Raw genomic sequence first — 13783 nt, forward strand, 5'->3', positions numbered from 1 at the left:
CCCCTCCGACCCCCCACCCCAGCCTCTCCCCCCGCCCCAAGCTTTATTTGAGCCTTTTGCTGTGCTGGTTGGGGGCCGGGGAGGTGTGTGGGTCTTTTCTTTTTGTTTTTTCCTCTTTTTTTCCTCCTCAGGTTGGGTGAAAGGCAGGGTGGCTATGGCTGCTTGGCGGGGGAGGGTCCGTGCCCACCCCCTGAGAGTTTGGGGGGCCTTGGTGTTTGGGGTAGGGTCTGTCCCCGTCTCCCCTTTTTTTTCCTCCCTCCTTATCAAAGGCTGGAATGTCCTCAGCTTCTCCGCACCCCCCCCCCCGCCCCGTTGCTCCACACTCCCCCCGCTCTCCCCTCTGCTTCCCCCCCCCCCCCAACATGGGGCTGGGGTGGGCCCCTGTACATATATCACAGTGTTCTGCACCTTTCGTTTTTGACCTTTGGGCCCCCCTCCCCCCCCGCCGGTCATCTCTGCCCGCCCTGGACCGAGAAGGGGGACGTTGGTCCGTGTTACTTTTGAGGAAATGGATTGATTAGAGGCAGTGAGGTTCCTGCCCTATCACTGGTAGAGGCCTAATTTTGTATCTATAAATATATTAAAAGAGCAAATTCAACTGGGCCTGTTTCAGATGTGGCTTTTTGGTAGTTGGGGGGGGGACCCCACGGTGCCCTGCCCCCCATTCTTGGGGGGCAGGGAAAGGCTGGGTGGGGCAGCAGACTGGGTTCAAACTTCAAAAGTGTCCCATCCCCCCCCCAACTCGGGGAGGGCCACTGGGGGTGGGGGGGGGGGGTGGTGGTGGGTGGGTGGGTGGGTGGGGGTGTGTGTGTGTGTGTGTGTGTGTGTGTGTGTGTGTGTGTGTGTGTGTGTGTGTGTGTGTGTGTTTTCTCTCCCTCTCCCTGGGCTGAGCAGGAGGGATGCCACCCCGCCATTCTCCCCAGTCGGCACAATGGGGTACAATCACCTTTATTCTGGGGTTAGAGCACAGGGGGCAGGGCGCGGTGAACACAGTGACCCCGCCATCGCCGTTCACACGGTTGGGGAACTCAGTGGACTCCTCTCCTCCCACTCTTCCTCTCTCGCTCCCGTGGTCCTTTGCTCATACTCCGCCACCACCCCCGCAACACACACTCCACCGAGGCAGAAGCAGGGCGGGGGGGAACGGGGGGGTGGGTGGCGGGGAGGGGGAGCGGGTGAGGCCTTTAAGGCAAAAAACGTCCAGAGAGGCAAGTGTTAAGGCAGGTGTCCGCGGCGGCAGTGGTGGGGGTGGAGGGGTTGGGGGGTGGGCTTCCTCCCCGCACATCTGGCTTCTTCCCGGTTCCAACTCCTGCCCCCTCCTCTCCCTCGGCTCTCTGGCTCCCAGTCAAATCTGCTCCGACTTCCTTCCCACAAGCCTTCCCTTCTCTAAATAAAGCCAGGCTCAGGCCTGCACAATGCAAAACTCGCACTTCCTCTGTCCTTCCCCCCCTCTCTCGGGCTCCGTCCACCGTCCGTCCGCCGTCCGTCGGGCCGCCCAGCTCACCCCGCTCAATAAGTTAACACGAGCAAGCACACGGACCTGGGGGGGGGGGGGGGGGGCGGGGGGGGGGCAGACAGGCGGCAGTGCGGCGGGGTTTAATATACATATATGTAGAATATATATGTACACACAGTTAGCACGGTCAGGGGAGGGGGCTGGCTGGGGGTGCTATATTCCTTCCCCCGCCCTGGTCCCTGCCCTCACTGGCTTGGTGAGGGGAGGTTGGGCGGGGGGGAGGTCTCACATATCGGGTGGCGGGGGGGGGGGCTCAGTGCAAAGGGAAATATTAGAGGAGCAAGGGGGAGATCCTGTCATCCCTTCTTCATGGTTCCCAGCAGGGGGATAAATGGGGAGGGGGGGGGACACGACACTGCGCAACAGTCTCTGAGCAGCTCCCTCCAGGGCAGGGGGGCTGCTCTCGGGGAAGGGGCTTGGGGTGGGGGGGGCGGGGAGTGTGCATAGAAACAGCTCCCGCCGGGCCACCAGCCAAGCTGCACCCCCCCAGCCCCACGCCAGGTCGGTGTGAGGCGGATGGACACGGACAAGGCGCACACACACGCACAGGACGGGGGGTTAGACCAGGTTAGTTGGATGGGGGAGAGGAGAGGGGCTACAGGGCGATCCCTCCCCTTCCTCTGGCTGGGAGGGACGGGGGGGGGAGGGTGAGTGGTCGGTTGAAGGTCTGGCCCTCCTCCTCCTCCTCCTCCTCAGGCCTTCTTGGGCGGCGGAGCCAGTTTGATGATCTCCTCCTCCGAGGGCTGTCTGACGATGTCTGAGGCGGGAGGGAGGGAAGGAAGCGGGGGCCCGTGAGCCGGGACACCTCTGCCCCCCGTCCCGCCCCCACCCCAGGGGCGGAAGGCGGGGCGGCCGTGCAGCACCCACCTCTGTACTTCTTGGCGCTGGGGATGCGGGTGAGCTTGGTGTCCAGCTCGTCGTCCTCGGAGATCTTGAGGACTTTGGTCCTGTAGTCGATCACCATGGTCAGCAGGTCCGGGCGCCGGGAGATCTCAAAAATGTGCTCGATGTAGGACAGGTTGTCTGGGGACGGGGAGGGGAGCACGTGGAGGTCAGATGACCGACCCTCCCACCCACTGCCAGCATCCAGTTGAACCCCAACTTCCCAGCAACTGAGAACTGGCGTGGTCTAGCGGATAGAGGCCGGGTCTGGGAATCAGAAGAAGCATCCACCCCGTCTCCCCCTTTTAGACTGTGAGCCCACTGTTGGGTAGGGACTGTCTCTAATGTTGCCAACTTGTACTTCCCAAGCGCTTAGTACAGTGCTCCGCACACAGTAAGCGCTCAATAAATACGATTGATGATGATGATGATGATCTGCTGTGTGACCTGGGGCCGGTCACTTCACTTCTCCGTGCCTCAATAATAATAACAATTGTGGTATTTGTTAGGCGCTTACTGTGTGCCGAACACCGTACTAAGCGCTGGGGTGGATATAAGCCAATCGGGTTGGACACGGTCCCTGTCCCGCATGAGGCTCACGGTCTCATTTTACAGATGAGGTAACCGAGGCCCACAGAAGTGAAGAAGTGACTCGCCCAGGGCCACAGGGCAGATGAGCGGCGGAGCCGGGATGAGAACCCACGACCTGACGCCCAGGTTCCTGCTCCATCCGCTAAAACGGGGATAGAGTCCGGGCCCCGCGTGGGACCCGGACCGCGTCCAACCCGATTAGCTTCTACCGCTAAGAGTGGTGTCTGGCACATAGTAAGTGCTTAACGGATGCCGTAAAAATACAATAAAAACGGGGGGCGGCGAAGGAGACGCGATCCCTGGGGGGGCAGAAGGCGACTGAGGCAGGGGAATGGCCGGCGTGACCATGGGGGCGGTGCCCCTCCTTTCCTCACCCTTGTCCAGCTTGTTGTGGTTCTCGAGGAAGCTGAACCAGGCGCTGCCGGTGGTGATCTCTCCGCCCCGCCCACTGGGGATGTCTTCCTTGCAGGCGGACTTGAGCTGCTCCAAATCCTCATGGGTGATGTTCTCCGTCAGCTCCTGCAGAAGGGTCCCGTACTCGGCCATGGCTGTGGGCACGGCGGGCGGGAGACCGGCAGGGACACAAAGGAGAACAGCAACTGTGACACCGGTTAAGCGCTTACTACGTCATCATCATCATCAATCGTATTTATTGAGCGCTTACTATGTGCAGAGCACTGGACTAAGCGCTTGGGAAGTACAAATTGGCAACATCTAGAGACGGTCCCTACCCAACAGTGGGCTCACAGTCTGAAAGGGGGAGACAAGAGAACAAAACCAAACATACTAACAAAATAAGTGCCGGGGGGGATATGAGCAAAATCAGGGTGGGCACAGTCCCCGGCCCATGGTCTTCATCCCTATTTCTTGGATGAGGGAACTGAGGCCCAGAGAAGGGACGTGACTTGCCCAGGGTCTGATGGCGGACGAGAGGCGGAGCAGGGGTTAGAACCCAGGTCCTTCTGCCTCCCAGAGGGGTGTCGTTACTGTCCAGACTGAGCTTCCCCGGGGGTGAAGGGGGAGCGGAGAAGATCCCATCCAGCCCCCAAGGGGCTCCCGTTGTACAGACGGGGAAACTGAGGCCCGGACAGGGCAGACGACTTGGCTGAGGTCACCCCGTCGGTCAGGGCGGGGTGCAGGTCCCCTCACTCCCAGTCCCCCGCTCTTAACACTCGCTCAAGCCGCCTTCCCAGTCAGGCCTTTTTTGGGGGGCGGGGGCGAGAGCACAGAGCGCTCCCCACCCCAACTGGACCCGGGGGTCCCGGCCCCAGCCCAGGGGGGTCCCAGGCCCGTCTTGTCCTGCTCGCCCAAGCCCAGGATTTGGGGGAGGGGGATGGACTGGGGGGGGGGGGGAAGAAGGCTCAGCCCCCCCCCCCCTTCCAAGCCTTGGCGCTGGCCGCCCACCCCCTCCCGGTTGCCCGGGCAACTGTCCCCAGGCCGGAGGAGGCGGTGGTTACCATGGTAACCCCCCACTCCCGCTTTCTCGGTGGCCGCCCGCCCGCCCCCCAAACAGCCAGCCAGCCAGCCAGCCGGCCGGCCTGGCAGGCGGGGCGCGGGGGGCACGGCTGGCCCCGGCTTTTGTGGCCCTTGGGCGGGTTTTTGTGGCCGCTGGCCCCGGGCCCGGTTCCCAGGCCGGGTGGGAGGCGGGGGGCGCCGGGGGGGGGGCCCCCCCTTCGGACCGCTCCCGCCCCCCTCCCCGCACATCTAGGTCACCGCCGCCCGGGGGGCCCGGGGGGAGGGGAGGGGGGGCGCGCCACGCGGCCCGGCGGTCGCCATGGCAACGGCCGCCGCCCCCGCGGGGGTCCGTGGCGTGGGCAGGAGGACGGATGCCATGACCCTTGGGTGACCCGCCCCCCGCCCCGTCAGTCCCTCGGCTGCACTGGCCTTTCCCAAGGGCTCGGCACAACGCTCCGCACACAGTAAGCGCTCCATCAATACGGCTGAATGAATTTCTCGGGCTGGACCGGCCCCCGCCCCTCCCCCCTCCACCGGGGACCCCAGCCCGGGCCCTCTTGGCAGCAGGGGCAGGGCTGCCAACCGTGGGAAGGGGCGACTCTGGCTCAGGGCCGAGGAAAGGGGGGGGGGCGGGGGACCTCCCCCCGCCCCCGCCCCGGCGTCCATCACCGACGGCCAAATCCCCCATAATCTCTGGGAATTAAGGGCGCCCCATCCCATCCCCCGGGCGGCAGCTGCCGCCGCCGCAACCCCCTCGGAAGGGGGGGGGAGGGGGCCGCAAGCTCCTCTCCCTGCCCTCCCCCCACCCCCACCCTCCTCTCCCTTCCAGGGACCCACAGGCCCACGTCAATCAATCAATCAACCGTATTCATTGAGCGCTTACTGCCTGCAGAGCGCTGTACTAAGCGCTTGGGAAGTAGTACAAGTTGGCAACGTCGGCGGGGAGGGGTTGGGAACCCGAAGTGTTTCAACCCCATCCGTCGGGGAGGATCGACAGCCGGGAGGAGTGTGGGTAGACTCCCGGGATGGAACAAGCAGAGAAGGGCGGTGGACCACCCACCTTTTCCGGCTCCCACCGCAGGCCCCAGCTCGGAACGGGGGCTTCGATGGGAGGTGACCCCCAGAAGGAAGCCCCCCGCCGCCTCGGTCCTCAGCACCCTCGCTGTCTCTGTCTCTCTCCCCCACCCTGGGGTGGAGGTTGGTTTCTGGATCTCTGAGTCTGTCCCGTCCCTCTGGCCCCCGAGCAACACCTCTCATAAGGGCCTGGATCCAGGCCCTGCCTGGGACTCAGTTTCCCCACCGGGGGGAAAAGAGGGGAGAGGATGATGGCAGAAAGGGGGAGGGGCTGAAGGGAATTGGGTGTATGTGCAGGTTCATTCATTCAACAGTATTTATTGAGCACTTAGTGCGTGCTGAGCACTGTACCAAGTGCTCGGGAGAGTACAATTTGTGTCAGAGGCGTGTGTGTATGTGCCCGTGTGGCTGGGGACATGTATGTCCAGCCATGTAAGTGTGTTAAGGCATGTGGCTCTAGGTGTGTGTTAGTGTTTTAGGTTTCTTGGGTTTTTGTTTTTTTTATGGCATTCGCTAGGCGTTCACTATGGGCCAGGGACCACACTAAGCACTGGGGTAGCTACAAACTAATCGTGTTGGACACAGTCCCTGTCCCAAAAGGGGCTCAGAGTCTTAAACCCCGTTTTACAGATGAGGCAACTGAGACGGGGAGAAGTGAAGTGACTCGTCCAAGGTCACACCACAGACACTCGGCGGGGCCGGGATTAAGACCCAGATCCTCCCGACTTCCAGGCCCGGGCTCTAACCAATAAACCCTGCTGCTTCTCCAGTGTTTATGGGGGCGGGGGTGCAAGAGTGTGGGTGCGGGGGCGGCCAGTTTCCCAGGCTTGGCAGCAGGAGGGTGAGGAGAGCTCTCAGCTTGTTGGTTTCCTGTTCCTCGTCCCGGCTGGGTGGGCACAGGCGGGCACACGGCACAGCTGCCAATTCACTCCCACCAGGATCTCACCACAAAGGGAACTAGCCTTCCCAGCAATGGCGCCCCGCAAAACACACACACTCACTCACTCACTCACTCACTCTCTCTTTCACAGAGTGCCAGACCCACAGATGCAGGCAGACGCACACACAGACACCCACACTCGCACACAAGAACCGACACACCCGTGGAATGACACACACACACACATACCCACAGCGTTGGAGGGATACACCCAGGCAGCCATAATTTCCTCCCTCCTCCCCAGGCTCCCCCGCCACTTGGCAGTTTGTCCTGGAGTTGGCGACCGGCTTGCGGCCCGTCCATCTGTCTGTGTGTCGCTCGGTCGGTGGGTCGGTCCTTCTCTGGGGCGGGCTCCGGGCTCTCTCGGGCCAAACCCTGACTCACTCTTTCCCTCTTTTCCCTCCCCGGCCACCAGACCAGGCCCAGGCCCTCCAGCTCCCCTTCCCCGGCCCCCAGACCAGGCCAGGACCGGGCTGGGATGTCCGGCTCCCCTTCCCCGGCCACCGGCCCAGAGCCAGGACCAGGCCAGGACCGGGATGGAGTGACCGGCTCCCCTTCCCCGGCCACCAGACCAGAACCAGGACCAGGCCAGGACCGGGCTGGAGTGTCCGGCTCCCCTTCCCCGGCCACCAGACCAGAGCCAGGCCCAGGCCGGGACCTCCGGCTCCCCTTTCCTGGCCACCAGACCAGGGCCGGGAAGAGGCCAGAGCCTCTGGCTCACTCTCCCTGGCCACCAGACCAGAGCCAGGACCAGGCCAGGACCGGGCTGGAGTGCCCGGCTCCCCTTCCCAGGCCACCAGACCAGAGCCAGGACCAGGCCGGAACCTCCGGCTCCCCTTTCCTGGCCACCAGACCAGGGCCGGGATGAGGCCAGGGCCTCTGTCTCACTCTCCCTGGCCACCAGACCAGAGCCAGGACCAGGCGGGAGCCTCCGGCTGCTCTTTCCCGGCCACCAGACAGAGCCGGGATGAGACCAGGGCCTCTGGCTCACTGTCCCTGGCCACCAGACCAGAGCCAGGACCAGGCCGGGACCTCCGGCTCCCCTTTCTTGGCCACCAGACCAGGGCCGGGATGAGGCCAGAGCCTCTGGCTCACTGTCCCTGGCCACCAGACCAGAGCCAGGACCAGGCCGGGACCTCCGGCTCCCCTTTCTTGGCCACGAGACCAGGGCCGGGATGAGGCCAGAGCCTCTGGCTCGCTCTCCCTGGCCACCAGACCAGAGCCAGGACCAGGCCGGGACCTCCAGCTCCCCTTTCCTGGCCACCAGACCAGGGCCGGGATGAGGCCAGGGCCTCTGGCTCACTGTCCCTGGCCACCAGACCAGAGCCAGGACCAGGCGGGGGCCTCTGTCTTCCCCTCCCACTCCCCGGTCACTAGATGAGGCTGGGACCCCTGGCTCACTCTCCCTGGCCACCAGACCAGAGCCAGGACCGGGCCGGGGCCTCCGGCTCCCCTGGCCCAGCTGCCAAGCCCGGGCCTTCCCCTCCCCGCTGCCCGCCCCCTCCCTCCTCGGCCCAGTCCCGGCCAAGGCGGGTGGGGGGCAAAACCTGGCTCCCGGTGCCCAAGTTGGGGAGACCAGGGGGAGAGAATGGGGGTTGTGGATGCCTTCTGACTGCCCCTCTCCCTCCTTTCACCCCCCCACACCCCGACCGTAAGGAGGGGAAACTGAAACTAAGGAACGTGGCTGGGCAGAGGCTGCCCACCGTCCCGGGGAGGTTGTGGGGGGGCTTCTGAGAGACGCTGCGTGTCCACACCCAGTCCTTCCTCACCGCCCACACAGATGTTCGGGGGCCTCCTACAAGGATGCCAGGCACATACAAAGCCACGCACGCACACCCCGTCCACGGTCACAAATGCACCCGAAGCATCCCCGCGGGCCACGCGAGCTCCCAGGCAGGCCCATCAGGCCCCCGACCGCTCGGACCCTCCCCACATCCCCCCACGCCCACCCGCCCACAGAGTCCCAGGTGCCCGGGGACACCCACGGACACGTCCCGTCCCCTCCCGCCGGCTCCACGCCCACTCAGTCACAGGGTGGCGACGGCCGGGAGAGGTGGTGGGATGATGATTGTGTGGATTGTGTGGATTGTGTGACCGCGTTTGGGGTGGGGAGGCTCTGCCCCTCTTGACCCCCAGCTAAGGGTGCGGGGCAGCTGGCGCTGGATCCCCGGGGGGATGGAGGAGGAGGGGGGGGTGTCACTGCCCGGGGGTCCCCCACCCGGACTCCGGCTCTCGTGGGGAAACCGAGGCAGGCAGGGATGGGGGGGATCCAGAAGCTCCGGTTGGGGAGGGGTTGGGGGCGATCACCCCTTCCCCCCAACTCACCGAGTCCGGGGAGGGTGTGGGCGCGGACCCCGGCGTCCCCTGCTCCCAAAACCGCCGCCGCCGCCGCCACCGGAGGCAGAGCCCGCGCCCGCCGCCCGTGACGTCACACCCGGGGAGGGGACCGAGGGGGGACCCGCCCCCCCCGGGGGGAGGGGCTCAATCAATCAATCAATCGTATTTATTGAGCGCTGACTGTGCGCGGAGCACTGGACTGAGCGCTTGGGAAGTCCAAGTTGGCAACATCTGGAGACGGTCCCTACCCGACAGTGGGCCCACAGTCTAAAAGGGGGAGACAGAGAACAAAACCGAACATACTAACCAAATAAAATAAACGGAATAGATAGGTACAAGTAAAATAAATAAATAAATAGAGTAAGAAATATGTACAAACGTATATCCATATATACAGGTGCTGTGGGGAAGGGAAGGAGGGAAGGAGGAGGGAAGGAGGTAAGGGAAGGGGGTAAGGTGTACCAAGCGCTTAGTACGGTGCTCTGCACACAGTAAGCGCTCAATAAATACGATTGATGATGAGGTAAGATGGGGGGGATGGAGAGGGGTACGAGGGGGAGAGGAAGGAAGGGGCTCAGGCTGGGAAGGCCTCCTGGAGGGCTCCATCTCCCGGGCTCCTCTTCTCAGCTGTGGCTCCGTCTAGTCTCTCCGTCTCTGCCTCTTCAATCAATCAATCAATCAATCGTATTTATTGAGCGCTTACCGTGTGCGGAGCACTGGACTAAGCGCCTGGGAAGTCCAAGTTGGCAACATCTAGAGACGGTCCCTACCCAACAGTGGGCCCACAGTCTAAAAGGGGGAGACAGAGAACAAAACCAAACATACTAACCAAATAAAATAAATAGAATTGATATGTACAAGTAAAATAAATAGAGTAAGAAATATGTACAAACGTATATACATCTATACAGGTGCTGTGGGGAAGGGAAGGCGGTAAGATGGGGGGATGGAGAGGGGGACGAGGGGGAGAGGAAGGAAGGGGCTCAGGCTGGGAAGGCCTCCTGGAGGGCTCCATCTCCCGGGCTCCTCTTCTCAGCTGTGGCTCCGTCTGTGTCTCCGTCTCTGCCTCTTCAATCAATCAATCAATCAATCAATCAATCAATCGTATTTATTGAGCGCTTACTGTGTGCAGAGCACTGGACTAAGCGCTTGGGAAGTCCAAGTTGGCAACATCTAGAGACAGTCCCTACCCAACAGTGGGCTCACAGTCTAGAAGGGGGAGACAGAGAACAAAACCAAACATACTAACCAAATAAAATAAATAGAATTGATATGTACAAGTAAAATAAATAGAGTAAGAAATATGTACAAACGTATATACATCTATACAGGTGCTGTGGGGAAGGGAAGGAGGTAAGATGGGGGGATGGAGAGGGGGACGAGGGGGAGAGGAAGGGAAGGCCTCCTGGAGGGCTCCATCTCCCGGGCTCCTCTTCTCAGCTGTGGCTCCGTCAGTCTCTCCGTCTCTGTCTCTTCAATCAATCAATCAATCAATCGTATTTTTTGAGCGCTTACTGTGTGCAGAGCACTGGACTAAGCGCTTGGGAAGTCCAAGTTGGCAACATACAGAGACAGTCCCTACCCAACAGTGGGCTCACAGTCTCTTGCGCCCCAAGTCTGTCTCTGGGCTCCGGGTCTCCGCCTCTCGGTCCTGGGTCTTCCTCCCCGGCTCAGTGGCAAGAGCCCGGGCTTGGGAATCAGACGTCATCAATCAATCGTATTTATTGAGCGCTTACTGTGTGCAGAGCACTGTACTAAGCGCTTAGAGCACTGTACTAAGCGCTTAGAGCGCTGTACCGCACGTCATGGGTTCAAATCCCAGCTCTGCCGATTGTCAGCTGGGTGCCTTTGCACTGGTCACTTCACTGCTCTGGGCCTCAGTTGCATCATCTGGAAAATGGGGATTGAGAAGCAGCGTGGCTCAGTGCAAAGAGCCCGGGCTTTGGAGTCAGAGGTCATGGGTTCAAGTCCCGGCTCCGCCAATTGTCAGCTGGGTGACTTTGGGCAAGTCACTTCACTTCTCTGGGCCTCAGTTGCCTCATCTGTAAAATGGGGATTAAGACTGTGAGCCCCACATGGGACAACCTGATCACCTTGTAACCTCCCCAGGGCTCAGAACAGTGCTTTGCACATAGTAAACGCTTAATAAATGCCATCATTATTATTCATTCAATTGTATTTATTGAGTGCTTACTGTATGCAGAGCACTGGACTAAGCGCTTGGGAACTATAAGTTGGCGACCTATAGAGACGGTCCCTACCTAACAACGGGCTCACAGTCTAGAAGGGGGAGGCAGACGACAAAGCAAAACACGTGGACAGGTGTCAAAATCGTCAGAACAAATAGAATAAAAGCTATATGCACATCATTAACAAAATTAATAGAATAGTAGATATATACAAGTAAAATAAATAGAGTAATAAATCTGTAGAAATATATATATATATATACAAGTGCTGTGGGGATGGGAAGGAGGTAGGGCGGGGGGATGGGGAGGAGGAGAGGGAAAAGGGCTCAGTCTGGGAAGGCCTCTTGGAGGAGGTGAGCTCTCAGTAGGGCTTTGAAGGAAGGAAGAGAGCTAGCTTGGCGGATGGGCAGAGGGAGGGCATTCCAGGCCAGGGGGAGGACATGGGCCGGGGGTCGGCGGCGGGACGGGCGAGAAGAAGGCCCAGTGAGGAGGTGTGCGGCTGAAGAGAAGCGGAGGGTGCGGGCTGGGCTGGAGAAGGAGGGAAGGGATGAAGACTGTGAGCTCCCCATGGGACAACCTGATCACCTTGTAACCTCCCCAGTGCTTTTTAGACTGTGAGCCCACTGTTGGGTAGGGACTGTCTCTATATGTTGCCAACTTGTACTTCCCAGACACTTAGTACAGTGCTCTGCACACAGTAAGCGCTCAATAAATACGATTGATCGATCAGAACAGTGCTTTGCACATAGTAAGCTCTTAACAGATGCCATCATCATTATTATTTCCGCGTGTCTGGTGGTGGCCCTCCGACTCGGTCTCCGGCGGGATGCCCAGTGACCCCCCGCTGACCCCCTGCTGAATTTCCTTCCTCCTGCTTCCCCATATGCCTGAAGCTTGGGGGCGTGGGGGGGGGGGGCGGTGCTGCAAGGGCAGAGAAGCAGCGTGGCTCAGTGGAAAGAGCCCGGGCTTTGGAGTCAGAGGTAATGGGTTCAAATTCTGGCTCCGCCACTTGTCACCGTGTGACTTTGGGCAAGTCACTTCACTTCTCTGAGCCTCAGTTACCTCATCTGTAAAATGGGGATTAAGACTGTGAGCCCTATGTGGGACAACCTGATCACCTTGTAACCTCCCCAGCGCTTAGAACAGTGCTTTGCACGTAGTAAGCGCTTAATAAATGCCATCATTATTATTATTATTATTAAATGATGTGCAAATGTATGCAGATGAGGGCACCGACACCCACAGCTCTTGAACTCCTAGGAACAGCCGCCCCCCCCCCGTACCCGCCTGTCTGCCACCCCCGTACCCTCCTGTCTATCTGCCCCCCCACTTCCTCTCTGCCTTGCCTAGTGGGCAGACCCCCAGCCAGGGAGGCGGGAGGACATGGATTCTAATCCTGCCTCCACCATTTGACTGCCGAGTGACCTTAGGCTAATCACTTCACTTCTCTGGGCCTCAGTTCCCTCATTCATTCACGCATTCATTCAATGGTAATGATAATAGTTATGGTATTTGTTAAGCGTTTACCATGTGCCAAGCACTGTTCTAAGCACTGGGGTACATACAAGGTCACCAGGTTGTCCCCCATGGGGCTCACAGTCTTCATCCTCAGAAGTAAAGTGGCCTGCCCGAGGTCACACAGCAGACAAGTGGCTGAGCCGGGATAGGGACTGTCTCTATATGTTGCCAATTTGTACTTCCCAAGCGCTTAGTACAGTGCTCTGCACATAGTAAGCACTCAATAAATATGATTGATGATGATGATGATGATTAGAACCCGCATCCCCTGACTTCCAAGCCCGTGCTCTTGCCACTAAGCCATACTGAGCGTTTACTGTGTGCAAAGCACTGTACTAACCTCTTGGGAGAGGACAATATAACAATAAAGAGATACACTGTCTGCCCACAGCAAGCCCACTGTAATAATAATAATGGTATTTATTAAGCACTTACTACGTGCCAGGCACGGTGCTAAGCGTTGGGGTAGATACAAGCAAATCAGGTTGGACACAGTCCCTGTGCCACGTGGGGCTCACTGTCTCCATCCCCATTTGACAGGTGAGGGTACTGAGGTCCAGAGAAGTGAAGTGACTTGGCCAAGGCCATACAGCAGACAAGTGGCGGAGCCGGGATTAGAACCCATGACTGTGCTCCCAGGACTGTGCTATCCACTATTGGGGATTGAGACCGTGATGAATGATGACCGTGATGATTCATTCAATCGTATTTACTGTGTGCATAGGCGCTGTACTAACGGGGACAGGGACTGCGTCCAACCCGATTTGCTTGTACCCAGCACAGCGCTTAGTACACAGTGCCTGGCACATAGTAAGCGCTTAACAAAAACCACAATTATTATTATTGTTATTGTTCCTCTCTCCATGAACTTAAGCTCTGAGAGTCCCTCTTGCCTGTAGCCCCTCTGTGCCCTGACCAGGGGCTCTTCCTATTCACCCACTCCCTGGCTCACCTGACTTCTCCCCACTCCCCCTCTATTCCCTGTATCTTCCCACCCCCTCTCCAGCTCTGTCCCTCCCCACCCCCCATTGCCCTCCTCCTACTCGCCCAGCTAGTTCTCATTTCCTCCTTCTCCCAGCCCTCCCCTCTCCCGACCCGGGACTTTCCATCCCCACCGTCCGAGGGAAGCGTCTGCTACAGGCCCCCACCCTGGCCTGGCTGTGAGGTGGGGTGGGGGTGCCTAAGGGGACTCCAGAACAGGGAAGGTCAGCAGTGCGGGCAAACCCCACAAGGGAGCCAGCGATCCATCCCTGCAAATGTAATCATTAATAATTACGGCAT

General features: G+C 59.9%; 1 protein-coding gene across 1 annotated transcript; it reads right to left on the reverse strand.

The window, feature by feature from the left end:
* Positions 1 to 1584: 1584 nt before the first annotated feature.
* On the reverse strand, positions 1585 to 8880 carry PEA15 (proliferation and apoptosis adaptor protein 15). The gene is made up of 4 exons (XM_038768976.1): positions 8784 to 8880; positions 3364 to 3537; positions 2384 to 2539; positions 1585 to 2273 (listed from the first exon to the last, which is right to left on the reverse strand). The coding sequence occupies exons 2-4, from the start codon at positions 3533 to 3535 to the stop codon at positions 2209 to 2211; spliced, it is 393 nt and encodes a 130-aa protein (XP_038624904.1). The 5' UTR covers positions 3536 to 3537; positions 8784 to 8880; the 3' UTR covers positions 1585 to 2208.
* Between the last annotated feature and the right edge of the window lie 4903 nt (positions 8881 to 13783).

Source organism: Tachyglossus aculeatus, chromosome Y4 (assembly GCF_015852505.1).
Source record: "Tachyglossus aculeatus isolate mTacAcu1 chromosome Y4, mTacAcu1.pri, whole genome shotgun sequence".
NCBI classification, from domain to species: Eukaryota; Metazoa; Chordata; class Mammalia; order Monotremata; family Tachyglossidae; genus Tachyglossus; species Tachyglossus aculeatus.